Source organism: Lotus japonicus, chromosome 2, assembly GCF_012489685.1.
Source record: "Lotus japonicus ecotype B-129 chromosome 2, LjGifu_v1.2".
Taxonomy (NCBI): Eukaryota; Viridiplantae; Streptophyta; class Magnoliopsida; order Fabales; family Fabaceae; genus Lotus; species Lotus japonicus.
In genome coordinates, this window is record NC_080042.1 from 61,994,171 (window position 1) to 62,015,112 (window position 20,942).

Genomic DNA, 20,942 nt, shown 5'->3' on the forward strand with positions numbered 1-20,942 from the left:
GAAGACCTGAACAATTCCAAATCTTCAAGATTCGGAGTACAAACATGCTAAATTCGCACCTCAGAACCCCGAGAACCCCAAAAACCCCAAAAACCCCAGAAATCACAACATCAACTCATCAAAATAAAAAGGGATTCGAAATACAAACATCAACTCATCAACTCATCAAAATACCTAAATTTGAAACCCTAAATTTGAAATCACAACATCAACTCATCAAAATACAAACATACCAAATTACCTCAGTGTCGCTTATGAAACACAGATGATTCTTGGTCGCTTTTGGTCGTGATTCTTGGTCGCTTTTGGGTACCTCTGGGTCGCTTCTCTTGAGACCTCCGAGTGTTGATGTTTTGTACCGTTCTAAAAGTGAATCTGAATTGATTGTTTTGTTCTAATATTAACAGAGTCCGACATTTGCACATTCGGATGAGTCCGAATGTTCAACATCCGGACTAAAACACGGAGGGGCAATTTTGGTTTTTCCCCACTTTTAAATGGGGTGACAATTCTAAATGAGGGGATGAGAAATCTAATTCCCCAAGGATATCACAAACCCTAGCTTTAGATGGTTCAGACTTCAGCATGTAGTGTTGAAAAGAAATTGAAAAGAAAAAGGATTAACATTCAATATATTGGGTCTAGTTCTTTTGCTTTGTAAAATTCTTATCTAAACACATGAAAACCCAATTTAAAAGCGGTGCAAAACCTGGTTGACCACCATTATATTTTTTTTTGTTGCCTTTTTTGTTTTCTTATCTACAAAACATACAAAAATAGTTAAATCATTTATAAGATGAAAAATCTATAACAATTTAAATTAAAAAGATGAACAATCTATAACAATTTGAATTTAAATTATACTAATTTTTTAATATCTTGTATAAATATATTACATATTATAATATTATAGTAAATATTATTTAATTATTATTGGTTTAGTCATAGTTGGACAATTGAACCTTTAACAGGTACCTCGACCGATTCATGACGAGCATAATTTTCTGAACATTGCTATTACTTATGTAGAGGTGCGTGCAAAATAAGGTGGAAAGATGTTTTAATCAATACTCTAACTTCGGGTGATCATTGGTCGGTTTCGGTCAGCTTCGGGCTCAAAATGTCCTAAACGACCAAACTCGATTACATGATATTGTACCGCTTCCGCCCAAACACAACCTCGGTTTGGCAAATCTTGGGTTGAGCGAGTAAATGGATAAATCTGGGGGTTTTGTCAAATATCGAGGAATTGAGTTTCTCAAATCCCTACCCGTAAATATTTAGAGAGAGAGAGAGAGAGAATGAATAGGTTATGGCATATTGGACGACACCATAGTGCGAAGATGCCAAGTACATGATTTTTAGCCCTCTCCAGCGCTCACTACAACAATGGATCATCGTTGTGAGTGTTGCCGGTGGCAGAAAGTATGTGCACAACAATAAAATGTATGTGATGTCGTCAGCCCACCCGCATGTTGTCTTCCTTGACGCCACGAACTAGCCACACCATCGTGCTTCTAAGTTCGGGCTTTCCTTTCCCATTTCACCATGATTGTGCAGTTCTCTCACACCTACATTACTCAATTCCTTTTTCCTACTCACAAATTTAAAAAAAAAATCAAATTTGGAAGAGACAGGGATATCAAGTCTAATACTCTAGTTTACGGTGTTGTGCCATCAAGCAACAAAAAACTTGAGTGATTGACATTGGGGTAAGCATAAATTAAGCATGACTTGTTCGCACTGTTAGGAAATCGCCATAGAGAAATAAAAACAGTGACACAATCACAACACAAGGATTTAACGTGGAAACTCCAAATCCGGAGAAAAATCACGGCTGTTGTCAAAACCGACAACCAGAGAATAAACACTATGTGAAAATTGTTACAACACATAGACTCTTTCTCTCAACCACCCCACAATCTCCCAGTACACTCAACACTCTCCAAAGCTACTATCTGAATAACATCTCACAACACTCTAAAACAAGAGTATAAGAAAAACAACAGATAAAAACTTAAAGCTTGAGAAACTACATCTTGCTGGATTTGCTCTCTACCATGGGACACAATTGCTGGAATTATTTTCCTTCAGCCTTGCACTCGTATTTATAGGTGCAATGCAAGCATTAATTCTCCCAATGCTAGCTACCAACAGCTTCTCCAATTTCAACAAATGCAGCATCGTTCCTTTATTTTCATGCCACTTTGTTTTCAACATCTTTGACTTTTAATGGCATGACATTAACATTGGGTGGGTGGTGGTTAAAATAGTACATTTGACTAACAATCTCCCACTTGAAGATTGACTTCAGTCGGTCTTCACACACTCAATCATGCAACATCCATGTTTGACAATCTCTCACTTCACATTGTGCTCCCACTCAACATGCATCTTCCGCTTCCATTGTCTTCATCGACAATCATTGTCTTTACCGACAATCATAACTTCCATTGTCTACCCCGACAATCATAGTTCAAAAGAACTATCATACTCCACCATAAAGAGTATACCTCACTTGGAACTAAACCATTCCAAGAATTTCTTCATGTCGAAACCATGCTGAAAAGTTATGGTGCAACTTCCATGTTGACTTTCTCCGGAAGTTCACCAGCAACCAACATAGCGGCACCACACACCTTGCATCAATGTCAACCAATGCCCGTGTGCAATTCTGAATCCGCTAGCAATAACTTATCCTTTTCCATGGCAGTGCGGTAATGCCAAGAGGATACACTTGTCATTTTAGAGAGCATCATCCTCTCCCAAAATGAGGGAGATATTGCTAACATTTTCCTCAGAGCCCCTTTCTGATGTTGCTGCACCTGGACAATTTTTCTTTACATGCCCATACCTTCCACATTTCCAGCATGTAATATTCCTTCCCTGGTTCTTCTTACCATAAGGCCCACCTCTGGCTATTAGCGCCGAGCTTGATGAAGTGTTGTCCTCACTTTTCATTCTTCTTTCCTCAGAAATAATTTTGCTGACAACATCTTCAAAGCTCAAAGTTTCCTTCCCATATATCAAAACAGGTTTGATATGCTCATAGGAAGATGGAAGAGACCATATGAGTCTTAGTGCTTTATCTTCATCATCAATATCGACTCCAATAGCTTCTAACTCGGAGACAATTTCATTGAGAGCACTAAGATGATCAGAGACTTTCATATTATTCTCCATGCGTAAATTATGGAACTGTTCTTTCAGCAGCAATCAGTTTGAAGTGCCTTTTGCCTGATATAACCCTTCGAGTTTCTCCCAAAGTTCTTTGGCTGAGGAAATACTCTGCACATTTGCAAGAATATTCTTAGCCAAACATAGGCGGATTGCACTTGCGGCTCTCAGATCTAGTTCCTCCCACTTCTCATTCTCCATGTTGGAAGTGTTTCCTTTCAACGCCTTATGAAATCCTGCTTGTATCAACACATCATTGACTTGTATTTTCCACAAGCCAAAATTGATTCTTCCATCAAACTTCTCTATGTCACTCTTCACAGCATTTGAATAACTTGACATTGTGGCACCGTGCGAACTGTAAATCGTACACCAGGTAGGTTCCCAGGAAAGAGAGGTGAGTCACAATGGACACACTTAAGTACCAAGTCTTTCCTAGCCAGAACCTTTTGAAACAACACTTTCACAGTATCACACAACACTGTACCCACAAAGCATACTAAGAATAGTCCCACCGAACCAATGGCTCTGATACCAGTTGTTAGGAAATCTCCATAGAGAAATAAAAACAGTGACACAATCACAACACAAGGATTTAACGTGGAAACTCCAAATCCGGAGAAAAATCACGGCCGTTGTCAAAACCGACAACCAGAGAATAAACACTATGTGAAAATTGTTACAACACATAGACTCTTTCTCTCAACCACCCCACAATCTCCCAGTACACTCAACACTCTCCAAAGCTACTATCTGAATAACATCTCACAACACTCTAAAACAAGAGTATAAGAAAAACAACAGATAAAAACTTAAAGCTTGAGAAACTACATCTTGCTGGATTTGCTCTCTACCATGGGACACAATTGCTGGAATTATTTTCCTTCAGCCTTGCACTCGTATTTATAGGTGCAATGCAAGCATTAATTCTCCCAATGCTAGCTACCAACAGCTTCTCCAATTTCAACAAATGCAGCATCGTTCCTTTATTTTCATGCCACTTTGTTTTCAACATCTTTGACTTTTAATGGCATGACATTTACATTGGGTGGGTGGTGGTTAAAATAGTACATTTGACTAACACGCACACTGTGAGAGAGTGACAACTGCTATGTAATCTCAGTCTAATACCACTAATGTATTCAATTCTCATTGTATTACATATGCTTGGGTGAGTTCGGACACCGACAAAAGTATTTTTCCCAATTCGAACCCGCCTAATGTTAACCGTTCCAAACTAATATTTTTAACCAATTGACTTGAAGACACACCCAAAACCGCCCATTTTCCTCAAATATTTATCTGATGCTTTAGGTTTTGGTCAAGTGCTAAATTTATGCTCACCCTAATTGTAATTGCATTAGGTTAGGGGTCTAATTCGATTGACTAATGGTGAATGGTGGATGACTTCTCAAGCTTTGTTATCGAGGTATTGTAGCTCTTAACTAGTATTAAACATGATCTCCTTCTTGCTTGGGATCTAAGTTACCATATAGTTATTTGTGAAAGTGATTCATAAGACGCAGTTGTCCTAAAATTCTTTTCCCATGGATCTCATCTTAATGCTTTTTTTCTAAAAACTCATTATTATATTTTACTTGAACAAAAATATGTTTCTTATTTTATAAAGAGTTTTTAGTGTTTGGCCCAAATTCTTCTTTTTAGAAGAAGAGTAGCAAAAAAAAAAAAAAAATTAGGCCAAACTTTACCTAAAATTTTCATAATGTCTATTGAAAAGCAAGAATGATACCTCTTATTTCTTTTGGTATAAACATACGGTATCGGTCACCCTTTGGATGCCGCCAGATTCGGGATTTAGTCACATTTATGGGTTATCTTCCCTCTCCCAGAGTGTATTGTGTGTGGATCGAACCCAAGAGTTCTTCCCACACACTCGACCTGCGTTAGCAACTGAGCTACCCTTCTTGGGTCAATACATCTCATTTCTACGTACTTTTCTTTTTATGTTTTTTTCCTTTTCTTAAAACATCATCACCTTTCATATTTCTCAATTCATTCTCTTCTCTATCTATATCTCTCTTTAGTAGAGGTGAGAGAAGTGTGAAGAATTATTATTATTATTATTTTATAGTGTGAAGAATTCACTTTTAATTGAGAAGTGATATAGTTGGGGGTTCGAATCTCAACTCTTGCGAATAGAGAAAACTTGTTGGCCAGCCCCCTACCGGCTTAGTGCGCTGACCGTGTGGCGAATGATTAGTCTCACGGCTGTCCGCTTAGTGTGCTAACCGCGGGGGCGAATGATTAGTCTCACGCTACCTTAGTGTTTTTTCTAAAAAACTCATTATTATATTTTACTTCAACAAAAATAAGTTTCTTATTTTATAAAGAGTTTTTAGTGTTTGGCCCAAATTATTCTTCTTTTTAGAAGAAGAGTAGAAAAAAAAAATAGGCTAAACTTTACCTAAATTTTTCATAATGTCTATCAAAAAGCAAGAATGATACCCCTCATTTCTTTTGGTATAAACACTTAGTACCGGTCACCATTTTGATGCCGTCAGATTCGTGATTTAGTCACATTTATGGCTTCTCTTCCCTCCCTCAGAGTGTATTGTGTGAGGATCGAACTCAAGAGCTCTTCCCACACACTTGACATGCGTTGCCAACTGAGCTACACCTCTTGGGTTGAAACCTCTCATTTCTACATACTTTTCTTTTTATCTTTTTTCCTTTTCTTAATACATCATCACCTTTCATATTTCTCAATTCATTCTCTTCTCTATCTATATCTCTCCTTAGTAGAGGTGAGAAAAGTGTGAAGAATTATTAATCTTTTTTCGTTTTTATAATGTGAAGATTTCACTTCAATTGAGAAGTGATATAGTTAGGGGTTCGAATTTCAACTCTTGCGAATGGAGAAAACTCATTGGCCAGTCCTGCTTAGTGCGCTGACCGCGGAACGAACGATAAGTCTTATGGCGGTTGGATGTGGTGACGAAAATAAAATAAAATTGAGAAGTGATAAAAAACTGGCTTGAGCGTCGTCGTTTTTGCTGGTCTCACCATCTCAAATGCTCAACACGCCGTCCCTCCCTACCCTGGTTTGTAAAACGAATGGAGCATGTTGCCGTCGTTCGGAGCAGCGCGTCACCGAAACATGAACACCATACTCCGCCATAGTCAAACCCGTTGCATCCCCACCTTCCTCACCCTTCTCCTCTATTCCCCTCGTCCAATCTCCACCTCCACCACCACCACCACCCCCGCCGCCGCAGTTTCCTCATTCCACCGCATGCTCAACTCGCACCCTCCCCCACGCATCCTCGAGTTCAACAAGCTCCTAACCACCCTCGTCAAATCAAAGCATTACCCCACCGCCATCTCACTCTGTTCCAAAATGGAGCTCAGAGGAATCACCCCTTGTGTCATCACCCTCACCATCTTGATCACGTGCTTCTGTCACGTGGGTCGCGTGGCCCTCGCGTTCTCCGTGCTCGGGAAGATTCTCAAACGGGGGTATTATCCATTTGATGCTGTGACCTTGAACGCGCTCATCAAAGGGATTTGTGTGAGTTGTGGGGTTTTGAGAGCGGTGAAGGTTCATGATGAACTGTTTTCGAAAGGGTTTCGGTTCAATGAGGTTACTTATGGGATTTTGATTGATGGGTTCTGTGAAGCGGGGCGAATAAGGGAAGCTATTGCGGTTCTGAGGGCAATAGAGACATGGGGTAGGGATGATTTAAGGCCTAATGTTGTTATGTATAGCACCATTATTAATGGTTTGTGTAGAGATGGGTTTGTGAATGCGGCATGGGATTTGTATCGTGAAATGGTTGCGAACAAGGTTTCTCCGAATGGTTTCACTTATGGGTCTTTGATTCATGGGTTGTGTGGTGCGGGGCGGCTGGAAGAAGCTATTGAATTGCTGGATGAGATGTTGCGGGAGGGCATACGCGTAAGTGTTCATATCGTCACTGTTTTGGTTGATGCATTGTGTAAAAACGGGAGGGTGCTTGACGCACGGTATCTGTTTGATGAAATGATTCAAAGAGGTTATGAACCTAACATTGTTACTTTCACCGCTTTGATGCGCGGGTATTGTTTAAATAATGACGTGGATGAGGCAAGAAAGCTGTTTGATAAGGCTGTTCGGTGGGGTATTGTGCCTGATGTTCAGATTTTTACCGTCTTGATCGATGGATATTGCAAGGTTGAAAGATTAGGTGATGTGAAGAATCTCTTATGCGAAATGTACCGCAGGAACTTGGTTCCGAACCTTGTGACTTGGAATTCTCTGATTAATTGCTTTTGCAAATTGGAAGGAGTCTTGAGTGCTCGGGAGGTTCTTAAGGAAATGAATGCTAGAGGTCTGTCCCCTGATATTTTCACTTATACTACCTTATTAGATGCTTTATGCAAAAGCAAACATCTTGATACGGCGATAACATTATTCAACCAACTGATTAAAAGGGGTTTCTCACCTGATGTTTGGAGTTACACCATCATGATTAATGGATATTGCAAGAGTGAAAGGATAGATGATGCCATGAATCTTTACAAAAAAATGCTTCAAAAACATTTGGTTCCTCATATTGTAACTTACACTTCTCTCATTGATGGCTTGTGCAGATCTGGGGGAATCTCAGCTGCGTGGGAGCTTCTCAATAAGATGCACCATAATGGTCTGCCCCCTGATAATATCACGTACAGTATCTTGTTAGATGCTTTATGCAAAAGTGAACGTCTTGAACAGGCAATTTCATTGTTTAACCAAATGATCGAAAGGGGTTTGGCACCTGATGTTCGGAGTTATACCATCATGATTCATGGATATTGCAAGAGTGAAAGGATAGATGAAGCCATGAATCTTTTCAACGAAATGCTTCAAAAAAAATTGGTTCCTGATACAGTAACTTACATTTGTCTTGTTGATGGCTTGTGCAAATCTGGGAGAATCCCATATGCACGGCACCTTGTTAATGTGATGTATAACGATCGTCCACCCCCTGATGTTATCAATCACCTAGACGCACATCACACCAGTCATTACCTTGTTTCAGCGCATTGTTGAGGCTGACAGAGGAACTGCACTTAGCACCAGTCATTATGAGTATAGATAACTGTGCTTGCTGACAGTTTGTATGAAGTTGGAAACTGCATGTGATTTTCCAAACATCTTTTGATTAAAGGATGTTGTCCTGTCCAGAAGTCCAAAAATTTGCCACCATTATCAACGGAGTCTGACAATAGAGATTGTTTTGATCAAGCAGTGGACCGGCTTTAAAAGGTCGGGAATAAAACGGTTGCTTCTGAAAGGGTATAACTTTTGGATAAAGTAAATCTTGCTATTCTGAAAATCAAAACAAGACTGAAAAGTGGAGAAACTTCTTCATGAAGTTGTTGTCAGAGGTCATGTAAGATGATAAAATGAGGTCAGTTTCTTTAGTTTTCATTTCAATTCTACTTATTTATGTTGGATTTGTTTGAATGTTTCGCAAATGTTTCTTTCCTTGGGTCAGATAAATTGGACCACAATGGTCTGACTATTATAGATGTGTGCTATTGACTTTTAGACTTTTAGTTGTTGCCAGTGGTTAACTTTGTAAATTTTGACATGACATTGATCTGTCTTCATTTGTTATGTATCACTCTTATACCTATGATTAATGTTTCTGCAATCAGAATAGAATGTAAATAACCTTTGTGTATCCTATAATTAAGTAATTAACCTATTTAATAATTCAACTAACCAAGTGGAGTTTATTTTGCTTTTTTGTCTATTTTTTTCCAGCATATTTAATTTTTTCTTTACGTACTAGTTACTACCACTAAACTGGTTAAAACAGATGATTTTTATTGCAGTGGGCTGAACCTCATTAACCTGGACATTTACCACCCGGCCGGATTCCACTCTTCAGTGCTGACTGGCTATGGAGCCTAAGACTCTCTTACGGTGCTAGAAGCTGAAAAACACAGTTAGATGAGGTGAAAAATCTGTTATTTTAGCTTTTAAACCCAATTCTTGTTTAATGTTTATGAAAAGAATAGGGGTCCATTTTGCAGGCACTCACCATGAAGCCATTGAATAACTCATCAAAGCAGCTCATGTTGACAAGGGCTACCTAGTCTTTCCCTACCACCCCAATTCCAAATTTCTTGCAAAATCACAAGCTATTAATTATGCTCTATTCTACTCAAGTCCACAGGTAACGTTAAGTTAGCATTGGACTCCAACCTTAATAGGTTCTTTTATCTGTTTAGTTTCCTTTTGTGATTTATCTCTGAAGATATTTATTCTCACTTTTACTGAAAGTGGCTAACACTATATACTAGTCAGTTGGTGTAGATTAAAGCAGTGACGGATCCAAAAAATTAAAGTTGTATGAATGCATCCGTCACAATATGAATGCATCCGCCCCTGGATTCAAGGGTGAAATTTTTTGTTAAATAATAGTTATGGGAAACAGGCATCAATTTTTTTTTCTAAAATTCCATGTTGGCAAGAATAGAGTGTCATTACTATAGCATGTACTTTCTAGTGAAAACTTGACTTTTCTTTCTTTAGCCTCTTCTTAATCTTTTAATATTACCTCCATTTCATATTAATTGTAGAAGAAATAAAAAACTGTTTATATATATGTCCACTTAGAATTTCAAGAGAGCATTAATTGATGTTTTTCCAAATAATGCCCTTATGAGAAGAATAAATGAGAAGAGATAAAACACATTTGAAACGGTAAAATAGGAAAACAAATAATATTTTCTGAAAGTTAACAAAATTAGTTGCATTTCTTAATATGTGTGGTATTTTTCTTTCTCTTAATATGAAACAAAGGTAAATAGTATGTTTGAATTTGTACATCGCTGCTTTATTTTGGAAAAAGAGCTTACAGTGCTTTATGTGTATTAATTACAGCTTGAGCCTCATGTTCAGGAGAAAGGACTGGGAAAGTTTCTAATGCGACTTTATTAAGCTTACGTCTCAAAAGGTGCTACATTGTTTTTCTCATCTTCCTCTCTGTCATTGATGAAAATAGAGAATTGGTGCAAAAGGGCACAGCTTGTAATCAGGGAAAAGACTCTGTACTGTTGAACGTTACAATCTTTTAAGTTTATAAATGATTAGTTTATAGTCTTCTTTTTTGAAAATTATTATTCTTGACAAGCATATGAATTTTTTGTGCATCGAGTACGGTTTCTGATCTAATTTTTGTTTGTTTTAATATCTGTTGTAGAAGAGCTGCATTGGTGCTTGCTATCATGCTAGCTGTTCAAAAGGAAAACTTACCAGATATGAATTTCAACATTAGTAAGCTGAGGTAATATTTTCAATCATGTATGTCATCATTGAAATATTATCCATTTATCCTATATAAAGACTACATATCAAGTTTGATAAGAATGAAATAGAATTTTTTTTTCCTATGACCCCTTGCTCCTGTTAGCCTTATTAATTGTGTTTCAACCTCAAGGCATTGCGTAAATATATTTCTGTCTGCTTTTGGGCAGGCATACCTGAGGTAAAACAAGACCGATATTTCTACTTCCTAGTCTTATTGCATATTGGCTTTCTGATACAGGTCGTCTGGAGGGAAATTTTTTTTTGTCAATAAATCTTGATGGAATGTGTAACCGAATGCATTAATATATATTAAAAAAGGATTAAACTTAAGTACAGTACTATAGTTGCTGTTATTACTGTTCTCCAATGAAAAATTGACACATGTTAATTTATTCCTAGTCACTAACTCCGTTGACGTTAAAAGAAATCCTTGTTCCTGTTTGCCCAAAAAAACATCCCCATCATGTTATCGACTCTGATTCTTCTCCCCTCTATCAAATCCCCCACCTGCACCCCTCAATTACTCACGTTCGTCTGCACCCTTTTAACTTCGCTTCATCAATTTTGTGTTTTCTTTTGAGAGAGAAAGAGAGAGAGAGGGAGAGAAGAGGATTAATGGGATGCAAGTGTTCTGCTTGTGCGCCAGGTTCAAGGGTTTCGTGGTGTCTTCTGGTGCGACGGTGGTGGAGGAAACCATAGCCGTCAGCGGTGGCTTTTATTCACCGGGGCGATGGTGGCGGAGGTCGACTTTCTAACGGCATGAGCGACGGTGGTGTGCATCGAAGATTCATGGGCGTGGGCAGAGGAGATGATGATGAAGACCGAGGGAGAGAATCGATTTGTTTCGCAGGTGCTTCCAACCAGGTCCTTGGTGTTCACGATCTGTATCGGCAATGGAGTATAAGATTGTTCCAGAACTGATTTTTTTTTTCCTTTGCAGATATGGAGGAAAAACTATGGTGCATTGGAGGAGAGGGAGACAGAGTGAGCAGTTAACTGAGAGTTAACGGAGGTAGTGAGAGTAAAATAACCCACATGTCATACTCTCATTGGAGAACAGTAGTAACAGCACTTATAGTACTGTACTCAAGTTTTACCCATTAAAAAAACTGAAAAAAACGAGCCGAAAGCCAGAACTTGATATATTTTTTCAAGGAGAGGGTCAGTCACTCATTCTAAGTTTTAAGATCTACATACATATAGTAGACTGCTATATAAGGGTATGTTTTCTCATGTAATGACATGCTTATTTGCGCAAATCCTGGACTTATCAATCACTTATATGATTTTAATTTCTAAATATATAGTGATAATCTTTGTTAGCTTGTTTGCTATCATGATTAAACATTTTTTTTTTGAAATGGCTTTCATGATTAAACATAAAGTAGGAACAATGTGGTCATTACAGTGCTTCCTATATCTATTAGTAAAAAGTTAAGGATATTTGCAGGTCATGCCACTGTTTTGAAGAGTGGTTATATAGGTAAGAGTTTATCCCTGTCCTAGCTATAGAACCAATGCAGTTAGAGTTAGCTCAAGGTCTGTTAGAGCCAGTTAGTTAGTTGGGCGGGTAACTGTCTCCTATGTGCAATCCTATGTGGTGGATGCGATTAGAGATAACTCAAGTCTGTTAGAGTCAGTTAGTTACTTGGGCGGGTAACCGTCTCCTATGTGCAATCCTACGCGGTGGTTAAATTGAAATGCTAGTGTGAGAAAGCCTTTACAAACAAGTAGCTAGTAGCTACAATGAACTCCTATATCAGGATCAATTTTATTTATGATATTAAACACAGGGATATTGAATAAATGCAGAATTACTTGTAATGTCTTTGCTTTTGAATCACCAATGAGGGGGTATGCTTCCTCCCAAAAAAAACAACGAGCATATCTTTGTTTGGCTTCCCTATTCGTTCTCTCGTAAAAAGTAAAGGAGAAATACTAATGCTGATCCAGATTGTCAAACTAATCACGTTCACGGAATTCTGCTACCATATGCTTGCCTAAAACCTCGTTTGAAAATAGCACCACGGGAACTCAAATCTCTTGGATGAAATGCCTCTTGTAACATTTTGAATCATCTACAATTTGCTGCTACCTTGATGTCAGCTTTGAACATTGCTCGTACAGGTCTATGATCCGAAAGCTTTGACTCACTCCTGCAGTATTGTGTTTGCTTCATTCCCTTTCCAAACCATATTATTCGATCACACCTGCAGTACCTTCTTGTGGTTAGAGTATCCCCTACTTGCTAATGGCTCATATGTAAACATTTGAAGTTGGATTTTTTATCATCTGTTTTCCTTAAAGATAATAACATTTCTAGTAGAGTATCCCCTACTTGCACAAGTAATGATTTTTCCATGTCTCCTTACCATGCAGGGGCACGTCTCTTTTTGCTCATGTGTTGCTGGTCACAACCTATGTAATCTTTAGAGTTCGGGTGGTACTTGTATGTAGGTGGAAACTCTATCGCTCCTTCATGCCAACCTCGGAATACATGGCCTTCCGTGAGCTCCTTCTTTAGCTATATATAATTTGCAAAGTATTATACCTTGAACTCCGAAAAATATGGTAACTAACTAATTAAACCAAAACTATTGCAATGCAAACCTGGTCTTGTTTCAACAAGGTTTCCCACTCTCTTCTCTTGATCAATGACTGTGTTTCAGAGTCTGGCATATAGATCCTGTAGTTCAAGTCGCCTAGCCAGACAACTCGGCTGCATGTGACAGATACCCATTTCAGATGGAGTTCTATTGTATGTATTCAACTTGTGTAGTGTTTTATATAGTCGTAGTTTCCAATTATGCACAATTGAATACACTTACTCATGGTCAATAATTTTTCGAGGCATGTCATGCAGAGTATCAGTAGAGAATCTTGTCCGCGACAAAATATCAGTTGCGTTAACGTTTCTCTGTCTTCGGTCTTCTTCTTTACCACCAGAAGCTAGATGACTGCATATAAAGCAGAAGCTTGTTTCATGCAAGCAAAATCTAATTGATATTGAACCCTGTATTTTAAAGATAAACAGAATGTTTAAAAATTCATTTACAATTTCAAAACTATCTGAATTCGCCGTTTAAAAAATAAACTGAAAATATGCGTTTGCACTTCTCTATAATGTGTGAAAACTTACCTTGTTTCCCAAACAACCCATGATTCCACAGCCAACAGATGAGACACTCAAGTGTCGGATAGATTGTAAGAGGTAAGACTGAACCCAAATGGTAATGAACACTCCCACCATTTGCTTGCTTCTGATGCACTGGAAATCTTGTTCATGCTCACCCTCTGCACAAATTTGTTTCTGCAGAGGGTATATCTTATGAGGTTCTGCTATTTTATCTTCTTCAACTCCCTTTATTGGTCTTCTATTGTTAAGGGCTGCCCCAATAAGAGAATTCCATTTCCTAGAATTTCTTCTGTTTCGGGGACATAGTATATTTGCTGCATTTAGAGGTACAATTTCTTGGAACCTGATATAACACAGATGTTTATGACATCAGATACTGGTCAATGAATGAAGTGAGATGGATCCAATAATTTAGAGTATATTAACATGTTTAGATCAACCATTTTCTCATAATCAATTATGGAAGCTACTCCCACAAACTTCTTCACATAATTGATTCTAGCTTCAGAAACAATTGTGGAAGAGTCTCAAACATGCACTTGAAAGTTGATTCTCACGTGTAATCCAAGTAATAGGAGAGTATTACCCTAGAACATAAATGTCTGCACAATTATTTCCTGCATCAAGCCAGTCTTCCATGTCCAAATTATTGGGTGGTTCAATGCCTCCAATATTCCAGGAACCAACAAATATCCTTGTGCAGAATAACATCCAAATCAGAGTTGCTTTTGAGATATAAGACAAAGCCAGAACAGATCAAAGTGATATAGAACAATTGTTTAAGAATGTCCACTGTTAGGGCTCCCTTACCTTTTGGTTTGATGATAGAAGCATCTTCTTGCGTTTGCATATGCTTGATTCATACTAGAAGTTTCCTGCTTGGCATCTGATGAATTCTGGTTTCCCTCTTTGAAGTTACCAATGCTTAACATCTTTCTTAGGATCTTGCTTTCGTTCAGCTTGAAGCTCTGCATGATCTTTAGACAAAATATATAGTCATCAAGCATATAGAAAAAAAACACTTGAAATTAGAAAGACAGTGGAAGGGATACCCTACTTCTTGCACTCTTGGTCGCCAATGGTTTTCTTTACAGTGTAGAAGTGGCATGCCAAAGCTGAGAAAAGCTAGAAAAGAAAGGAACTCCGCATCAAGAGAATGGGTTAAGGGGGGAGGGGAAGGGGATTTATAAGCAGGCAGCTAGTTGAGTGCCATGATTGAGTTGATTAATAATTGGTTAAGGACAAGTAGCCATCAAGGGGACAACAGAAGAAACCTGGAATCTCATGTGAATGTTTTGCCTCAACTTGATTGCATATATTTGTGTTTTCCCCTTTTTTTATTTAGCTCATATTGAAAGCGACTGATTCTAGTTTTAATTTTCATTGTTTTCTATTGTTCAATTAATACCTTTTTTTCCTCAAAATGCTTTTTTGTTAAATAAGTGATTGTATGGGTGATGTATTTAGTGAAAGCTCTTTTATGAGAGAATGAAAGAAGTGAGTTTTGACCATTGGACTATTCATCTATACTTAAATAATTAAGATTTAAAATTATTTAATAGTCACAAAAATAAGATATTCTTTCATCCAAATTCCTACTATCTCCGTTCCTATTTAACTGTTTAAAGAGATAAGAAACACACATATTAAATAAAGCAATTAATTTTGTTAATTTTCAGGAAAGTAGTATTTATTTTCCTATTTCACCCTTTAGAATGTATTATATCTTTCCTCATTTATTGTTACTGCAAGGGTATTTCTTAGAGCATTTTTAATGCAAATTCTTAATTTGTAATTCTTAGCACTATTCATGTGAGCTTGTACTGCCACATGTGCTCTAAGTAACTCTCAAACAACTTTTGCATATTTGCTCCAACCAGAAAAGTTCTTAACTTTGAGTTCGAGTTCTTATTTCTATTCATCTGGTCCCATCACATCACATTATTTATACTCTTTATTTTCATAAAGCAATAAAACAAAACTCATAAAGTAATAAAGCAATTTAGATGAGAGATGAAAAATGTTTTTTTATACTAATAACTCATAAAAGAAAGTTGCTTATATAAGAACTAGTTAAGAACTAACTCTACGAGTCCACGTGACTCATCTCCAATGCTTAAGAACTTGGTTCTTAATTTTTAACTTAAGAACTCGCCTCTAAGAACTAGTATTGGAGATACTTTTAGAAAAACGTCATTTTATGCTATCTTGAAACTCTAAGTGGACAGATACATGAGAATAAATTTTTTCTTCAAAGTGAACAGTTAAATAGGAACGGAGGTAGTATGTAGCTTTGCACTGATGGTGAACCTTTTCTCACTAGATGATGTGATGAAAGAAGTGAGAGATCAATATAACGTAATTGCAAATTTTCTTGCTAGGAAGGTCTTCACAACACATGAGTATGTGTGGTTGGAGGAATTTCCGCAGGATCTGTTTTCATGTGAATGAAACTTTTATTCGACCGTCAAAGAAAAAAAGTGAGAGATAGAGAAAAAAAATAAGGTGTTTAGTTATGGTGTTTATACTATTGAGTGGTCTTTTATTAATACAAGTGATAAATGAAACTCTTCATAAATTTAATTGAAGGTTCAATCACATTCACATTGTACTCAACAAGTTATTTGACACACTTACACAGAGGACACAGAGGATTAGGATCCTCATTCCTCTGCAGTTACAAAATAACTGCTGGAGCGTGCAGTTCTCAATCTAGCTCTTAAAACTCGATTTATTTGATGTTATAACATAATATGTTTTATAATATAAATCAAAGCCAATATTCATGCACTTCTGACACAGAAATGCAGAAGATCCAAATCCTATACAGACAAATTTCTAGCTTTCAGACTCACAATTTGTTGCCACTTAGTATGAAACCTAAAACCGAGTGTATGCATGAGTTTTTGATTCTCAGCTAGTCAGCTAAACCTAGGGCCAATAGAACTAGAATCTAGTGTCTTGCAACATTAAGTTAATCATAGAATGACCTTCAAATTTAATAATGTTTGGCGTTTATGTCAAGTTGTTGGTCATTTTCATTTCACCACTTTCCACTATGCCCATGTGCATGCATAAAATATCCTATAAATCAAAACAATTTCCTTGTAGACAATGCAATTTGAATGGTTACTACTTGCTAGCATATATAGGCTCAGCAGCTATGATTATGCCGAAAGTTAGAATAGATTCAGTATATTATCATTCCGTTCAAAAAAAAAGTATTATCGTTTTAGTTTAACATTTTAAATTGTAACAAAAAAAGTTTAGCATTCTAAATGAGTTTTAAAGATATTTAATTAGATCTCTTCATTTTTTCATATTGTACGGCAGTTATAATCGGAATTCTTTAGAGATGGATTGCGTCGGAGTTCTTCATTATAGTGATTTAGACAAGCCAAATAAAAGGTTAAATATATTTTGGTTCTGCAAATAGGAGTCAACAAATCTAAATTAGTATATAGTTCCTATAATTTCTTTTATAGGTATGTTCCCTTTAAAATTATTTATATTCAAAGGTTAACATTGTTAACAATAGTGATAGAAAGAAAGAAATGAGAGGGTGAAAGAGAGAACGTGATATGACTAGAGTTAAATTGTGAATATTCAGATTATAATAGAGAGCTACATAACAAATATAAATAGGTAAATACTAAAATGATAAAAGACTAAGCTACCCTTAAACCTAAATAATATAATAAACCTATATTATCTAACAAACATGACATCCTAATTAATATTGACATAGCTCATATTTTATCATGGACTCATGTGACAATGCTAATAATATGAAGGACTAATTCATATTTTTTTTATATCAGTTTTGGTTCTATAAAAAATCATTAATTTTTTGTATTTCTCTTCTTCTTCTTCATCTTCCTCTACCCATAAACAGGAACACCACCTTCCACGGTAGCCATGACTCCACCGCTTTCGGACAGCTTCTCCCTTACCTCTCCATTCTCCTACCCAAACCTCTCCTCCGGCTCCTTCCCTGCCCAGTTCCCACCACCAACCTGAAAACAGTTTAATTAATAAACACCAAGTTGATCACATGATCACCTATGTTGAAATGGTGACCTCTCTACTCAAGGGCTCCTCTCCTTCGAAGTTCAAGTGTTAAACTTAAAACATCGTGCAGAATTGGAGCTGTCTAAACAATCTTAGTTTGGTCAAGAATGGACCATCTCATATTATTTTCATAAATTAGCAACAAATAGATGTAGCACATTTTTATGTTATGCACATATCACACCTTTACCTATAGGCTTCACCATATTTGGAAAGATTCTTCATCAACACTTCGCAGAGTCTAATCTGGTAATTAATCACCACTATACTCCTCATACATATAACTGTCAAATCCGTCACATGCAATAGAGTTCTGAAAAACCAGATGCAAAAACATTTTTAGCAAGTGAGCATTTACGGTTTCTGGGCAATTGAACATGATTTATTGACTAATTACTATTTCTGGGAGCTTCTCAATTTATTGTTCTTTTCTGATTGCGGATAAAAAACAATACTTGCACAGAAGAACAACCTTATAAATCATACAAATAATTAGGGGTGAGAATATCCTAGGCTGAACTTTGTTCAAATAGGCCTAATCTGCTTGAAAATTTCAAGACCTGAGCCTGATCCTTTTTATAGACTCTCTTTTAGGTCTAAGTTTGGATATTTTAAAAGTTTGGCCTGATAGCTTATTTAAAAATCTGCTATATAATAAGACATTTGAGTAGATTGAGAATTTTATTTAGTAAACATGTCAACAAATTTATAGGTCAACGGGATAAAATATATTAAAATTATTATATTGTCTAAGTCAAATTCTGAAAATGTTTACATGGTTAAATCTTTATATAATCTAACATGTTTAAACATATAAATAAGTCAATAGAGATATAATTTTTTGATATTTATTATAAAAATATAATATATTCTTAGTTTCCCAAGGTATCTCCACAACATCTAATATTGGTTTGATACAGGTGTCCTCCTTTGGAGGCAACCCTGTTCGAGCCGGAAACATCTACATCATGGTGGAGCTAACTTTCCCAGCGGGAGTTTTTTTCATTCACAAGACTCGAACCTGAGACCTTACTTAAGGGGAATCAAGCATGTACCACTTGAACCAACGAATCGTGGGTCCCACAACATCTAATATAAAAATAATAGAAATAATGAAACAATTTTATATTAATTATAATTATTTAAGGCTTTTTGAGGGGCCTATGTTTGACAATTTTTTTTTTGTATAAACATCTGGTACCCGGTCACCCTTTGGATGCCCGCTAGATTCAGGGTTTAGTCATAGTTAAGGCTCCTCATCCCTCTCTTAGAGTGTATTGTGTGGGGATTGAACTCGAGAGCTCTTCTCACACACTCAGCCTGCGTTGCCAACTGAGTTACCCCTCCTGGGTAAGTTTAACATTTTTAACTAAATATATTTTTTAAAAAGCTTTGGCCTTGTCTATTTATAAACTTGATCTTGTCTGGACCTGATGTAGGCTAGACTATAAGACCATGTCGGCTGTCTGACCCACTTCTACCCCTATAAATAATTCATCGCAATAGTATTATGTATCACACACCCCCTTTCTTTTTCTTATAAGTGGTATTCATTTAGTAAGGAGTACTTTTCCATTTGCAAATAACAGTTTCACTAATGTTCCTAAATTGAGATTGATTGAAACTCTTTATTCCTTGTGACTGTGTGCCCTGGAAGGTCCCAAATTGGCAGTGTGACCTACTTTCATCCGTACAAATAATTCATCACAACTTTATTATGTATCACACACCCCCCCCTTCTCTTTATTATAAGTGGTTTTCATTTATTCAGAATTACTTTTCCATGGGCAAATAACAGTTTCACTAATGTTGTTCCTGAATTGAGATTGATTGAACCTCTTCGTCTCTTGTGACGGTGTGCGACATTGTAAGACTTCTCTAACACGACAATTGCGTTAACAAGGTGGGGTGTGTACCTACAAAATACACTTCAACGCTCAATTCAGTGAGAGAGCAAAGAGAGAATTTCAAAGTCTAGTAAGAACTCAAAGTTTGCATAATGAGTAACGTCTAAGTTAATGAACAACTAAAATTGTGCTTATAGGTTCTGTTACCATCGTATTAATGACTTGATGTTTTTAGAAAGCTTTGAGGAAGATCTTCTGATATTATGTTTACATTTGTATAACCTTGTGATATATCATTAAATGTGTGGAACGATCCGCTCAGCCAATCGTTATGACGAAACATCTTTATCTAAGGCATCCCATACACTTTTATGGTACTAGCTTTAGTTGCAAGATCTTTTGGGCCTACTAAGAAGCTAGTGGGCCTTGTAATCTTGAGTCGGCCGGAACAATTTATGTAGGAGCATGTTTGGATTGACAATTTATAATTACCACAGACAGCACCCCAGTGCAACTTCAAACTAGATTGGCACTTTGTTGATGTTTTCCCTGTAACTGCTATTCACCTCCAAAATCAATTAAAACTTTTTGGCCAATTGTTTTGTTAGTTGTGCAAGATACAACTCTGAATCATTGTGTTACATATCAAATTCAATACGTCTTCAGTCAATCAGTCTCCACTCATATCCAATGTGTTAGCGCTCCATAAAAGCAAAGTACGAAAAGTTATTTTTAGGATTTTAATCATTCTAAAATGTGGCTAGTACTCACAAGTTGTTTTCATATGTAGCCAGTTGACAAATGCTTATTCTAGCTGTAGAAATTAATTTTTTTAATCAATTGCCTCTCGGATTTTTCAACCACTTTGATTTTGGACGGCTGTCAAGAAATAAGATAGAGGGGGACAGAGAATGGATGAAGCACATGAAAGATGCATATACGAGACACGTGTTAATTGATAATAGTTAAGAACATGATTTTAAGCTACAATTGCAGCCCTGGTTGCAGCTATTGTGGCGGTTTGATGATGTTGGCCAATGAGACCCACAATCATAGTCGTGGTAAATTATCATGATTGTAAACACTAGTTAATAAAATATGTTTTCTTTGCTAATCTTACTTAGGGGCGGCTAAACTGAGTAATCTAGAGCACAAATTAAATTACTGAGAATATACAATGGTGTTTTGGCTGAGGATCCAAGAGTTCCTATACAAAGAAATAATTTATCTACCATAGCCTTCTAGTTCTACTCTACATTTACCACTAATTAAGCTATCCCAAACAATAAAGAAAACTACTTTTTTAAGTTTCCTCATCGATACATTAATTACCAAACAATGCACTGATTTATTTCAATGACATATAGTACAAAAAAAAGAATACCGAACTAAGTTCACAACTTTACCG

The 20,942-nt window shown here is 36.8% G+C and overlaps 2 protein-coding genes across 15 annotated transcripts; one reads left to right on the plus strand and one right to left on the minus strand.

Moving 5' to 3' along the window:
* The first annotated feature begins 6,181 nt into the window (after positions 1–6,181).
* LOC130738714 (pentatricopeptide repeat-containing protein At3g22470, mitochondrial-like) lies at positions 6,182–13,252 on the plus strand. Of its 14 annotated transcripts, none has more exons than XM_057590831.1 (8): positions 6,182–8,570; positions 8,985–9,123; positions 9,202–9,344; positions 10,055–10,127; positions 10,374–10,457; positions 11,127–11,344; positions 11,421–12,742; positions 12,860–13,252. In XM_057590831.1, exon 1 carries the CDS (start codon positions 6,260–6,262, stop codon positions 8,207–8,209), a length of 1,950 nt encoding a protein of 649 aa, XP_057446814.1. In that variant the 5' UTR covers positions 6,182–6,259; the 3' UTR covers positions 8,210–8,570; positions 8,985–9,123; positions 9,202–9,344; positions 10,055–10,127; positions 10,374–10,457; positions 11,127–11,344; positions 11,421–12,742; positions 12,860–13,252. The 14 variants fall into 14 exon arrangements, with proteins under 14 accessions (XP_057446814.1, XP_057446813.1, XP_057446816.1 ...); XM_057590830.1 differs by having other exon boundaries at positions 11,127–11,330; XM_057590833.1 differs by having other exon boundaries at positions 11,127–11,330; positions 11,421–12,708.
* Positions 12,223–15,077, minus strand: LOC130738715 (type IV inositol polyphosphate 5-phosphatase 9-like). The gene is made up of 8 exons (XM_057590842.1): positions 14,674–15,077; positions 14,427–14,593; positions 14,203–14,310; positions 13,620–13,959; positions 13,309–13,493; positions 13,091–13,199; positions 12,853–13,004; positions 12,223–12,690 (listed from the first exon to the last, which is right to left on the minus strand). The coding sequence occupies exons 1-8, from the start codon at positions 14,722–14,724 to the stop codon at positions 12,555–12,557; spliced, it is 1,248 nt and encodes a 415-aa protein (XP_057446825.1). The 5' UTR covers positions 14,725–15,077; the 3' UTR covers positions 12,223–12,554.
* Positions 15,078–20,942: the final 5,865 nt, after the last annotated feature.